This window comes from Hypanus sabinus, chromosome 22 (assembly GCF_030144855.1).
Source record: "Hypanus sabinus isolate sHypSab1 chromosome 22, sHypSab1.hap1, whole genome shotgun sequence".
Lineage (NCBI taxonomy): Eukaryota > Metazoa > Chordata > Chondrichthyes > Myliobatiformes > Dasyatidae > Hypanus > Hypanus sabinus.
Genome location: NC_082727.1, coordinates 45,339,943 through 45,354,322, shown reverse-complemented (window position 1 = coordinate 45,354,322; position 14,380 = coordinate 45,339,943). Strand labels below are relative to the sequence as shown.

The window sequence follows — 14,380 nt, the reverse complement described above, 5'->3', positions numbered from 1 at the left end:
GAAATAGCAAGTTTTAGTACAGAAGAAAGAAAAGGTGAGACCCCAAAATTGGAGAATTTAGTATTAAGTTTGGAAGGATACAAAATAACCTGATGAAAGGTGAAGCTTGTGATGGGCCTCATTGTAGTGACACAGGAGGACACAGACAGATCAGTCAGAGTGGGAATAGGTTGAGGAATTAAAGTGTTGGAAATGGGGTCTCCTTGCAGAGTAGGCAGTAGTTTGGAGTGACATTAGATGGATGGAAGGTTTGGAAAATGGACTTGGAACTGTCCATGTTCAAAGTCTACCCGGGTAATGCTCCCCATATCCTCCTCCGCTACATTGACAACTGCACTGGTGCTGCCACATGCTGACATGTCAATTTCATCAACTTTGCCTCGAAGTTCCATCCTGCCCATAAGCTTTCTTGGTCCATTTCTGACATCTCCCTCCCCTTTCTCGATATCTCTGTCAATGGACATCTTTTATAAACCTATTGATTCCCACGATTATCTGGACTACACCTCTTCCTCCCCATCTCCTGTAAAAATACCATTCTGTTTTCTCAGTTCCTTAGTCTCCACCGCATCTGTTCCCAGGACATTAGAGATCTCCTCTTTCTTCAGGAACTGCATCTCCTCCATTTCCTGAACATCCATTTTTCACCCCATCTTCCTGCAACGTAACAGTGATAGAGTTCCTCTTGTCCTTACCTACCACCCCATCAGCCTTTGCATCCAACACATCATCCTCCTCAACTCTGCCATCTCCAAAGGGATTATACCACTAAATGTATCCTTACCTCCACACCCCACCTCCTCCCTCCACCCTGCTTTCCACAGGGATCACTCCCTCCATGAATCCCTTTTCCATTCATACCCCCCCCCCAACTAATCTCACTCCAAATACTTATCTCTACTAGTGGCCTAAGTGCTACACCTGCCCAAACAATACTGCCAGGTGCAGCAACACTTACATGCAAATCTGTTGGGGTCATCTATTGTGTTTGGTGCTCCTGGCATGGTCTTCTCTTCATGAATGAGACTCGTTATAAATTGGGATCGGCTTCATTAAGCATCTCAGCTCCATCTGCCAAAAACAGATCTTGCCAATGGCAAAGAATCTTAATTCCAATTCCCATTCTGACATGTCAGTCCATGGCCTCCTATTATACTAAGATGAGGCCATGCTCAGGTTAGAGGAGCAACACCTTATGTTCCGTTTGGGTAACCTCCAAACTGATGGCATGAATATCAATTTCTCCTTCTGGTAAAAAAATCTTTTCTGTCTTTATCCCCTCTTTTTCTATTCCCCACTTTGGCCTCTTACCTCTCCTCACCATCCTATCACCTCCCCCTGGGTCCTCTCCTCCTTTCTGCTATGGTCCACTCTCGTCTCCTATCAGATTCTTTCTCCAGCCTTTATCTCTCCAACTCACCTGGCTTCACCTATCACCTTTGAGCTATACTCCTTCACTTCCCCTCCTACCAACCTGCTTATTCTGACATCTTCCCTCTTCGTATTCAGTCCTGAAGAAAGGCCTCAGCCCAAAACATCATCTGTTCATTCATTTCCATAGATGTTGCCTGGCCTGCTGATGAGTTCTTCATTTTGTGTGTGTTGCTTTGGATTTCCAGAATCTGCAGAAATCCAAGTCATGACATTGCACCATCACATTATAGGGATGCAGTTCTTTGTGTGGGACTTTGAATATGGAAATCTGGAAAGAGCAGAACAAGGAAAAGCTAGAAATATCAGGAGATGTTTGTGACACTGAGTCAGGGTTACAAGAGTCAATGGAAAGATTCAGTTTGGAGCAGGATAGCAGTGGGGACAGGGAGTCGCCTGAAGGATCAAATATTTATATTTGAGGGTCTTGACGTACAGAAGGCCAGTTCAGCTTTTTGGTCCCAGGTACACACAATGACTGTCACCACTGGGAAACCACGGAGCAAAACTCATTGTGTCTCCTAACAAATTGTGTTCAGCTCACAAGAGTGAATCTTCAATCTTCTAGAGTAAACAAAATGGACTATGAAATAGACACTTCTCTCTGGATAAAGTCAATAAAATCTATTTCCATTTATTTGATGCTGAAGGAAGCAGCTATGTGATTGAATTTGTATGAGCAGGTTCACTAAGAGGACAGCAAGCTTAGTTCAGTGATCTGCTTGGGAGAATAATATTCATCATAATGAAATATATTATTATCACTTTAAAACACTTCAGGAAATAGCAAGCAATGGTACTGATAGCACGTAATAAGAATAAAAAAATACTCTCCAGTCATCAAAAATATTGAAATCAGTCTGGAGGACTATATTCAACCAAAATATGTGGCAGAGTTTTTAACAGGGAAAATCTGGACAATGGTCTAAATCAAGAGTTCCCATCATTTTTAATGTGATGAACCAAGACCAGTGAACAAGGGGTCCATGGACCTCAGATTGGAACCCCTGGTCTGAAGGAAACCAACTACTTTTACTGCTCTAGATTTCAAACCACATGTACTGTATATTGGTGCAAATACAGTTTTGTATTTGAACAAAGTTTATTTACTTATTTTTATTTATTTAGAGATACAGGTAGATTAGGCCCTTCCAGCCCTTCGAGCTGTACCATCCAGCGAACTCCAACAACCCCAATTTAACCTTAACCTAATCACAGGTCAATTTACAATGACCAAGCAACCTATTAACTGGTGCGTCTTTAGATTGTGGGAGGAAACCAGAGTACATGGAGCAAACACACATGCTCCACGGAGAGAACATACAACCTCCTTATGGCGGAAGCTGGGTTTGAACTCCGGTGTCCTGAGATGTATATAAAAGCGTCCTGCTAACGATGAAACCATCTGCAGCTTGCAAGTGCAATTTTTATTTATGGGATTCCCAAAATGGTGGATCTTTATGCTAATGATTGGATTTGGCCTTAATTTCCGATCTCTGTATTCTCCATGTTTCAGTTATTCCCTGTTTGTGATAGTAGCCAGTAATATAGTGAGCAGGTGGAAAAGCAGCACACTTTCTTTTTGTAGAGAAAAAAAACATATAAATCATTGGATTTATATCTTTTAATAGCTAGAATTTGCCCGATTCAATGATACTGAGGAAAGGAGGGGAGACGTGCCACCATGTTTGTATAATTTTATAGATGGGATGGCACGGTAGCATCGTAGTTAAAACAACTCTTTACAGTACCAGCAACCCAGGTTCAATTCTCGCCACTGTCTGTAAGGCGTCCATACATTCTTCCCCTGACTGCATGTGATTCCTCCAGGTGCTCCGGTCTCCTCCCACAGTCCAAAGATGTCCTAGTCTGTAGGATAAATGGTCATTGTAAATTGCCCTGTGGTTCAGCTAGAGTTAAGTCGGGGGTTGCTGGGTGGCATGGCTTGAAGGAATGGAATGCCCCTACTCCATGCAGTATCTCAATTTAAAAAAATAATAATACTATGACAATTAATTCAGTATTAATGATACTAACTTGTTGCTGTTTCAAATATATGCAAATGGTTGCTCTTTGACTTCGCAGTTAAGTTGATGAATTACTTGATTGAATTAGTGTCTACTTCTCCTCAGGTTTATTCAACTTCACCTTTTGTTTATTTAAAACAATTCATGAACTACGAGAACTCTAAACCAGTTATGAAACTTCTTTCAATACTTAGATATGGATAAAGTAGATTTGATGAGCAAAGATTAGAAGGAAATGTAATCTACTGCTATGAGTTTTGCTGCAGATTGCCATTTTGAAAAATGTGCTTGATCGGGACAAAGCTGCACGGATCTAATCCTTGGGCTGCTGTAAGCAGGTTGTATCAGCAGTCAGATCTTTGAATGCCTTTGTAAATTCTGTACATTGCTAATTTAATGCTTAGGCATTTCTGATAGTAAGAGCAAGCAAATATAAATTAGGAGAAAGTGTAAGACATTTGGTCCCTTAAATCTGCTCAGCCATTGGGTAAGATTAAGGCTCACCTGAGAATACCCTCAAGTCTGTATTCCTGACTCCCTGTAGTAATATTTCACTCACTTGCTTATCAAGAATCTATCTGCCTCTGACTTCATAATATTCAGAGATTTTGCTTCTATTACATTTTGATGTAGAGTTAGAAAGGAAAAAACACTAAAAAAAAATCAAAAATTGTGTCTTCTCTAATATAAAAGAGACACGTTTTCAACAGTGACCACTAGGTCATGTTGCCCCTATAAGAGGAAACATCCTCTCACATCAAATCTTGTCAAGACCCTTATGTATCTTATGTATTTCAAATGAGTCCTGCTTAACATAGGGTGGCACAACGCTCAACAGTACCAGCGACCTGGGTTCAGTTCTCAACATTGTCCAGTAAGGTGCCTGAATGTTCTCCCCGTGACCAGGTGAGTTTCTTCCATGTGAAACAGTTTCCTCCCATAGTCCAAAGATGTACTGGTTGGTTGATTAATTGGTCCTGGTAAATTGTCCTGTGATTAGGCTCGGATTAAATTAGGAGATTGCTGGGCAGCTTGGCTTGAAGGGCCACGTTGCATCCGAATTAAAAAAATAAACACAAAATTACTGGAAAAATACTGGGAAGGAAACCACAGTGGATAGTCCCGCATTTTGAAATGGAATTGGTGGAGTTTTTTACTTTCAGCTGAGGGAGCAGACGGGGCCTGGATTTAACGTCTCACCTGAAAGCTGGACCCCCATAATGCAGCACTCTCTTGATTAAGTTGAGTTGATAGTCATATCCTCAAGAATCTTGCTTGCAGCAGCATCTCAGTTATGGGTTCCAACAACACACAGAACATAAATACATATAATTTATCATTAACGACTACTACAAAAAAAACTGTACAAAACTATATAGTGATACAAAGCAACACAGAGACAAATTCATAGTAGTGCAAGAGGTGGTCTGTAGTGTCCTGTTGCTGAAATAGGTTTAGTGTTGTGTTGATTGGTTCAAGAACCTGCTGGTTGTTGGCAGGTAGCTGTTCCTGAACCTGGAGGTGTGGGACTTCAGGTCTGTATATCCCCTGCCTGATGGTGGCAGTGCTAAAAGGGCACGGCCCTGGATGGTTGGGATCCTTGTTCATAGATGCTGCCTTCTTGAAGCAACACCTCCTGTAGATGCTGTTACTGGTTGGGAGAGATGCACCTGTGATGAACAGGGCTGTGTCTACTACTCTCATACCAGGCCATGATACAACCAATCAAGATACTTCCAATGGTCCATCTGGAGAAGTTTGTGAGAGTATTTAGCAAGACACCAAAATCTTCATAAGCTCCTAAAAAAGAAGAGACACTGGCTCGTCTTCTTCACATTTACATCTATGCGCTGGATTGAGGGAAGCTCAACCAAACTGTCAATACCCAAGAATTTGAAGTTGCTAACTCTCTCCAACTCTGACCGACCAATAAGCCTTAGCATGTGGTCTCCAAACTTCCCCTTTTTGTAGTCAACAATTAACTATTGGTTTTTGTTGACCAAGAGCATGAGATTGTTATAATGGCACACCTCCACTGGGGGTTCTATTTCATTCTTCAGTGGTGACCCACCATTACCTGTCATTGACCCAACATGAGTGGTATCATCAGAAAATTTGCAGATGGCATAGGAGCTGTTATTGGGTATAAAGAGAGTAGAGAAGGGGGCTAAGCACACGGCCTTGAAATACATGTGCGTAGATGGTCATTAAGGAGAAGCTGTTGTTACCAATCAATACTGATTGAGGTCTGCCAATGACGAAGTCAAGGATCCCGGGTATAAAGGGAGGTATAGAGACCCAAGTTTTGGAACTTTGCGGTAAATTTTAAGCAGGTGATTTCATTGAACACCAATCTATAGAGGATAAACAGCAGCCTGATGTTTACAGTACCGTTGTCCAGATGATCTAAAACAGAGTGCTGGGGGAAGGGCCAGTGAAATAGCATCTGCTGTTACCTTATTGTTTCAATAGGAAAATTGAAGAAGGTCCAAGTCATTTCTGAGGCAGGAGTTGATTTGCACCATAACCAGCCTCATAAAGCATTACGGTGAATGCCAGTATTATTAGTCATAGAGGCAAATATATTAGAGGCTTTTAAGAGATGTTTGATAGTCACATGGATATAAGAAGAATGGAGGGATTTGGAAGATGTGTAGGTAGGAGGGATTAGTGTTTGGGTGTTTTCGATTTGCCTTTTAGCTGGCTTGGCACAGCATTGTGGGCTGAATGGCCTGTTCCTGTGCTGTACTCTTCTAACTCTAATTTAGGCAGATTACTGTGCTCTTCTTGGTCACCAGTTCTATAGATGCCCTTTAGGAGCAGTTGGTTAATTCTATGGTCAGAATTCTGGGCCAGGATGTCTACCACAAATATCTTATCCGGAATGCTCTCAGGCATTGTATTCTCAAACACTTCTCTGGATTTGTAATATTCATGCAAGCAGGTATCTCATAATACTGTATTAATAATACCTTTTTATAGTAATGCTCTTGGTGATGAGCTACGTATTGTCCAATTCCCTCCATTCCTCAAATGTGAAATGGAAGATGGCCTTTATAAGGATCGCTTCAGTTATACTTTTCAAGAAAAAGTGATCTGGAATAGGAAAAGGAAGCTGGTGTGTAATAAATCAGTGGTGATGGCATTTCTTCATACCAAGAATCGGTCTATTGAGGACAAAGCAATGTGTATATGCAGGGTAAACAAAGTTCAGTTTGATCTATGAGTTCCTTCTTATTCCAGGATAAACTTGCCTTAACCACAGGCAGAAAATGTTGGAAACACTCATCAGGTCAGGCAGCATCTGTGGAAGCAAAAACAGTAAGTATTTTTTTACCTAAACATTAACTCTGTTTCTCTTTCCACAGATGCTGCAAAGTCTCTTCAGTATTTCCAACATTTTCCAGTTTAATTTTAGATTTCTAGCAAGTGTTTTCATTACCTTAAATATAGGTTGTTTCTGCATAGAAATGTTGAAATGAAGCATCAAAGGGGTTGATGAAAGTCATGTTCATTTTGTGTCAGCGCTCAACTAACCACTGGTCCAAGTGGAGTAAGAAATTAGGAAAGCTAAAGTTATGTTGGCCTTTATTGTATGTAAAAGGATATCTATAAAAGTAGGGAGAGCTTTCATCAGCTACACAGAGCCTTGCCAAGGCTGCACTGGTAATATTGTTGATAGGTCTGATCTCCCTGTCTAAGAGAGTACACATTTTCAATAGAAGTAGCAGTGAAGATTCATAATATTGATTCCTTGGATAGTGGGGTTTCTGTTTATATGAGAAGAGATTACTTGAGAAGAATGTGACGTGATCTCACTGTAATGTGCAGTCTTTATGGGGACTGATGGAGTCAAGAAAAGTTCATATTTCCCCTGTTTTGACTGACTAGAAGCAGGGATCACAGCATCACAGTAGCATGTTGAGCATTCAGCACAGAGATGAAAAGAATCTTCACACAAAGGAGAGTAATTCTTAGAAATTCTCTACTTAAAGCATTTGTGGGGGCACAGTACTCCATACATTCAAGATAGATTGATAGATTTGAGAAATTAAGCATTATATGAAGTTAATACAGGAAAGTAGACCAATATACAATGACCAATTAATCTATCAACCTGTATACCTTTGGAATGTGCGAGCAAACGGCAGCACCCGGAGGAAATCCACGCGGTCACGGGGGGAACGCTTAAACTCCTTACAGACAGCAAAATCAAAACAAAAGATACAGATCTTCAGTTCATATGTTAGAAATTTGTGTTTGACAGTGGTATAAAGTTGGCTGCATCAATGGGATATTCCCATTGACTTTAATTAAGTAATCTGTATTAAACAGAGCATATGGTAGGCAGCCCAGTACTAATTTGTGTCACTGTCCAAGTTGAATTTCTACTTTATTAAAAGCAGACTGCAGTGTGTAAAAAAAATGAAAGCATACTTCTTGAAGAAGTATTGGAAAACTTGTCGCAATAAATTGGTGGATTTAATTACATTTGAATTGCTTGGTACTGATTGTAAAAACTTATTTTGTACCTGTTTGTGCTTACTAAGGGCATGTTGTTTATCATGGTAAGAGCATTTTTAACAAAGTATGACAAAAAGTAACGATAACTTTAAACAAGAACTCAATATAAATGTGCTTAGAATAATCAGTGAATTGGTTTTTAGCACATGTTACAATGGGATGTAAATATTTTAAATGATGATCTTTGAAAAATTACTTACATTATTTATTACTCTTTTTCAGAAGAAACTGAATATATTGCTGTTTTCAGCCTTATTTCTGAAGACACGCAAAAGCAGCCAACTATAAGAATCAGCCGTATTTCTGCTGAAGCCCAGAAAGTGTTGTGCTCCAGTCCATTACTTCTCATGCAGTACTGGCCCATTACATTCCACAGAATTTCCCTCCCTGTGCTTATTTCAAATTGCTGTTATTTCCCTAGATATGCCTCTCCTACACTCCAGGTCTAATACATGCATGGAAAGAAAAATCTCTCATTCCTCCAAGTGGATATCAGAAATACTCTAGATTTTTTTATGTTTAATAATTGCAAAGATGTCACATATTGCTGTTAATTGCCAAGTGAATTATAATCATTAGGGAAAAAAACAGTACATTCTTACAAGAATTACAGAAAATGTGCACATTACTAAACAAGGACATGTAAAAGGATCTTTATAAACTAAATAATATCATAAATTTATGGTGTCAAAAGTGATTTCAAATTTTTGTCAGTTGTTTACAAATATCTACAAATGCATAGTTGTAAGTTAGAAGAAAGCAATGAAAGGAATTGAAAGGAAAAGAAAATTGAAAGGAAGATGAATCTTTGTGCTTGGCTATTAGCTTCAGAAATTATAAGCATTTTATTTAAATGCCTTGATTTAGAATGAGCCCAGAGAAGGAAAGAAAAACTGCAAAATACCACGAGTCTGGAATCACACAGTTCATTGAGGCATTCTGTGCAACCAATAACACTGGAAAAAGTTTGGAATATGTAAACAAATCACAGTGGATCAACTTTCACCTGACCTGGTGAAAAGGTTTTACCAGGCCTGGCTGTGCTTATGCATGTTGTAAATATGCGAGTGGCAGTTTGCCAGAACAGTGACTTAAGCACCAAAAATGATAACTGTTCATAATAAGAAAGCTTTTGATTACAAATGTACAGGAAAAAACAATAGAGCATGTGATAGATTCAGTGATAAGCAGGTCTGAGTTTTTTTTATTATTAATCTGTACAAAACTGAAATGTATCGTATACAGAAAAGCTGTAGTGAGTTTCTTTTTAATACACTTTGTAAAGAATTGTCTGTCCTGCTGTTAAGTTCTACTTTCGCCATTTGAATTGTCTAAACTAAATTCCATTTAAATCTTAATCCAAGTTTCATATTATCAACTGATACCCATCAAATGTTTTCCAATAAAGATCTGTTTGTTGCATTGTTTAAGTGATTAAATGTCAGTAGTTCTTTCAAACTAGAGATACCCAGTATTATGAAGCCTTCAGAGAACTCCAGAGTGCCTTACCTGGCTTGTTAACAAACAAAAAGAGGTGCATTTTTAATTAAGCTTTTGCTGTGGTGCAACAAAGCGAGGCAAATGTAGCATACATTAGTTTGGGTATTTGAAAAACTATTAAGTCCAACACTTTAGGATGTCAGCATTAAAATGTTATCTTTTAGCACTAATTTTATTTGCATGATGAATGGATTTAGTTTAGACTCAGGAAATCATGCTGTGAATATGGGTAATGAATTAGAAATCTTGATTTCTTGTACATATTTATATTGTAAAATGATTAAAAGTATATGAATTATAAAGATAGTGCCACTTGTGGCCATTGGGCCAAAGGTCCCTAATTTATGTGCTCTGTAAGGTAATCTCTGTATACTCATATCTTAGATATTTATCCCTTTGTTTCTGTACTAAAACAGTAATTTGCTGTCCTAAAGGACTATATGTTGATCAGCTACAAATTTTACACATATTTTTGTATTGTGATTCATGTATATTAGCAGATCTTTCTATCCATTTGTAAAATACATATATTATTGTAACTATTTTAATAAAAAGTACTGTTCTAAACCTTCATGATTGGAACAAAAGTTGTACTTTTGACAATCTGTCTCACAATTTCATGTGTTTCACATTCCATGTTTTCAGAAATGGTTATTGAATTTGCTGACTTTACACTAAACAAGACCCATTTGGCTCATCATTTGGTGCAAGCACTTCACTTGAAAGTGACTGTTCCATTTCATTCCCATTAAATAATGCAGCAGTTGCCACTTGAACAACGCCAGGTGAAGCACTTGAGCTCTGTTATTTTCTTTGCAACAAAGATCTTCAAATGGTAAATCAGTCCTCAGTTTATGCTCACCTGTCATTGTACAGCCAGCCAGTAAAATTACTTACCTTCTTAAAACCTTTTGCAAATTAAAAACAAATCAGATTCCATCATGTTTTATTTCATCTCATCCATGTCTAAAATATCATTTTTGACATTTTCTACAATCAAATATATTATTCCTTACATTATTACCTGATTCCCTGCACTACCTAACCATGTGATTCCAGTATTCTTACAAAGGTAGTGCTGACCCATTGAAGATCCCGTCAATTGGCCAGACAAAATTGTATTATTTTCAGGTCATTTTCTTACATTTATTGGCAATACACAAAGCTATAAGCTCCAGATGACCCTATGTAACCCCTACTAGCTGTTTAGCTACCTTTCCCCATTCTATCTATTCTTCAACAATATTAAGAATCTTCTTTTTAATAATCAACAGTACACGTACTAAACTGTTTATGTTCTCTCGTAATGTCAAGTAAGCTTATATAACTTTCCATTATCTCAGATTTAGTCACTACCAAATCTTCAGCCAGAAGATAGTGAATCTGTGGGATTTGTTGACATAGAGTCTCTATGGGTTAAGGAACGGCAAGGGTAAAAGGACCCTAATGGCAGTTGTATACAGGTCTCCAAACTGCAACCCAAATGTGGATTAAAAATGACAGCAGGAGATAGAAAAGGCTTGGGGATTTTAACATGAAAGTGGATTGGGAAAGCCAGGTCGGTAATGGACCTCAAGACAGAGAATTTGTAGAATGTCTAAGGGATGGCTTTTGAGAACAGCTTGTTGTTGAGCCCACTAGGGGATTGGCTGTGTTGGATTGAGTGTTGTGCAATAGTCCTTAAGTGTTAAGTGAGTTTAAGGTTAAGGAACCCTTAGGGAACAGTGATCACAATATGATCGTGTTCACATTGAAATTTGAGAGGGAAAAGATAAAATCCAATGTATTGGTATTTCAGTGGAATAAAGGAAATTACCGTGGCATGAAAGGGGTACTGGCCAAAGTTGACTGGAAAGGGACATTTGCAAGAAAGACAGCAGAGCAGCAATAGCTGGATTTTCTGTGAAAAATGAGGGAAGTGCAAGACAGATATATTCCAAATTAGGAGAAATTTTCAAAGGGAGGAAGGACACTACTGTGGCTGACAAGTGAAGTCTGAACCAAAGTGAAAACAAAAGGGTGGGCATACAAGGAAGCCAGAGCTAATGGAAAGATAGAGGATTGGGGAGCTTTTAAAAACCTGCAGAAGGAAACTAAGAAGGTCATTCGGAAGGAAAAGTTGAATTATGAGAGGAAGCTGGCAACTAATATTAAAGATACTAGAAGCTTTTTAAAATATAAAGGGTAAAAGCGAGTCAAGGGTAGAAAAAGGATTGTAACAAAATGACACTGGAGATATTGTAATGAGAGATGCAGAGATGGCAGAGGAACTGAATGCGTATATTGCATCAGTCTTCACTGTGGAAGGCATCTATCAGACATTCAGGAGTGTCAGGGAAGTGAAGTTTGTGCAGTGAAAATTACAACTGCAAAGGTGCTCAGGAAGCTTAATGGTCTGAGGGTGGATACATCTCCTGGACCTGATGGACTGCACCCTTGGGTTCTGAGGGAAGTAGCTGGAGAGATTACGAAGGCATTAACAATGATCTTTCAAGAATCAATAGAATCTGGCATTGTACCGGATGACTGGAAAGTTGCAATTGTAACTCCACTATTTACCTGTTAGCCTGACATCAGTGGTTGGGAAGTCGCTGGAATCAATTGTTAAGGATGAGATATCGGAGTAGCTAGAGGCACGTGACAAGATTGACCAAAGCCAGCATGGTTTCCTGAAAAGAAAATTGTGCCTGACAAAACTACTGCAATTCATTGAGGAAATTACAAGCAGGGTAGACAAGGGAGATATAGTAGACGTGGTGTACTTGGATTTTCAGGCCTTTGATATGGTACCTCACATGAGGCTGCTTAGCTAGAAAAGCTCCCATGGAATTACAGGGAAGTTACTAGCATGTGTGGAGCATTGGCTGGTTGGCAGAAAACAGAGAGTGGGAATAAAGGGATCCTATTCTGGTTGGCTGCCGGTTACCAGTGGAGTTCCACAGGGATCGATGTTGAGACCGCTGCTTTTTATCATGTATGTCAATGATTGAGACTACAGTATTAATGAATTTGTGGCTAAATTTGCTGATGATAGGTGGAGGAGTGGGTAGCGTTGAGGAAACAGAGACCCTGAAATGAGACTTAGTTTAGGGAAATGGGCAAAGAAGTGGTAAATGAAATACAATGCTGGAAAGTGTATGGTCATGCACTTCAGTGGAAGAAATAAATGGGCAGACTATTATTTAGATGAGGAGAGAATTCAAAATGCAGAGATGCAAAGGGAATTGGGAGTCCTTGGATAGTGGGGTTTAAGATACCCTAAAGGTTAACCTGCAGGTTGAATCGGTTGTGAAGAGTAATGTTGGCATTCATTTCTAGAGGTATAGAATATAAGAGCAGGGATCTGATGTTGAAGCTCTATAAGGCACTCGTGAGACCACACTTAGAGTACTGTGTGCAGTTTTGGGCTCCTTATTTTAGAAAGGATATACTGATATTGGAGAGGGTTCAGAGAAGATTCAGAAGAATGATTCCAGAAATGAAAGGGTTACCATATGAAGAACGTCTGGCAGCTCTTGTGCTGTATTCCCTGGACTTCAGGTGAATAAGGGAGGGTCTGATAGAAGCATTCTGGATGTTAAAAAGCCTGAACAGATTAGATATGGCAAAGTTATTTCCCATGGTAGGGGAGTCTAGGACAAGAGAGCACAACTTCAGGGTTGAAAGACGTCCTTTTAGAACTAAGATGCGGGTGAGAGTCAGAGGGCGGTAAATCTGTGGAATGTGTTGCAACAAGAGGCTGTGGAGGCCAAGTCATTGGGTGTATTTAAGGGAGAGATAGATAGGTTCTTGATTAGCCAAGGCATCAAAAGGTATGGGGTGAAAGCAGAGGAATGGGGATGACTGGAAGAATTGGATCAGCCCATAATTGAATGGTGGAGCAATCTTGATGGGCCAAATGGCCTATTTCTGCTCCTATGTATAATGGTCTTATGGTCTTACAGTCAGAGGGCTACAGAGGCCAAATCAATGGTATATTTAAGGCAGAAATTGATAGATCCTTGATTGGTAAGGAGATTAAGGGTTATGAAAAGAAATGGGTTAAAAAATATCAGCTATGATGAAAGTCAGAGCAAATTCAATGGGCCAAAAAGACTCATTTCTATTCCTGAGGCTCCATCCAGGTCTACGTCATAAGAGGAAATAAGAATAATCTGCAGCAGATCTGGACCACTGGATCAATATATTTACAGGCTATATTATTTTACAAGGCAACTTTAAGAAACATTCGAGTAGTTGGATTGCTCTCAACTTCAATGTCAAGGAAGAGTGAAATAACAACAGAAACTACTGGAAATACTCATCACTAGGCAGAGAAACAGAGGTAACATTTCAGGTCAGAGATCAGCAGAACTGGGAAGGAGACATAAGAAGGTAAGAGTGAGTCTTGTCTTTCAGGTCCTTGGATTATTCCGGATGGTAATAGATTAACATTATGCATCTTTCCAAGAGATCACCCAGGCTCCTTCCTGCTGAGGAATGCGTTCTTGAATGTTGGTTTGAGGAGAATGTAACACCTCCGTTCTGAGGATTACTCACCATTTCTAGCTTTGCACAAGTGTAGGCAGCCACTGACCCATCAGGCTCCCGAAAATAATCTTGCCTTTTTTTTTCCAATGGAACAATTTTGCATTCAAAGTATAGGTGGATCTTTATCATAGGAACGATTTTTAATGGTAAATGCCATATAAAAATAATGCGTAATTCCTCATTTGGACGGGTACATAGTTGGACATTTTCAGCAACCACCTTTCCCGAGAGAGTTGGATCCCGGGGGACAAAGATTGCCTAGCTCTCACATCTCATTGTGCCCCAAAAAAAAACATTAAAAATCTCCTAAAGAAGGATTCCATTACCTTTATGAGTCTGGGGAATATGGCATTACACTTCAGCAGAGT

At 39.3% G+C, this 14,380-nt stretch overlaps 1 protein-coding gene across 5 annotated transcripts in view; it reads left to right on the top strand.

Moving 5' to 3' along the window:
• jakmip3 (Janus kinase and microtubule interacting protein 3) overlaps window positions 1-9,929 on the top strand; it is a 361,481-nt gene extending 351,552 nt beyond the window's left edge. For 4 of the 5 annotated variants that reach the window (XM_059947651.1, XM_059947652.1, XM_059947653.1 and 1 more), the window contains 2 exons: window positions 6,702-6,779; window positions 8,205-9,929. In XM_059947651.1, coding sequence (XP_059803634.1) covers window positions 6,702-6,779; window positions 8,205-8,270 — 144 coding nt within the window. In that variant the 3' untranslated portion in view covers window positions 8,271-9,929. The remainder of the gene's footprint in view (window positions 1-6,701; window positions 6,780-8,204) is intronic. The other variant, XR_009507472.1, reaches the window with a different exon arrangement.
• Window positions 9,930-14,380: the final 4,451 nt, after the last annotated feature.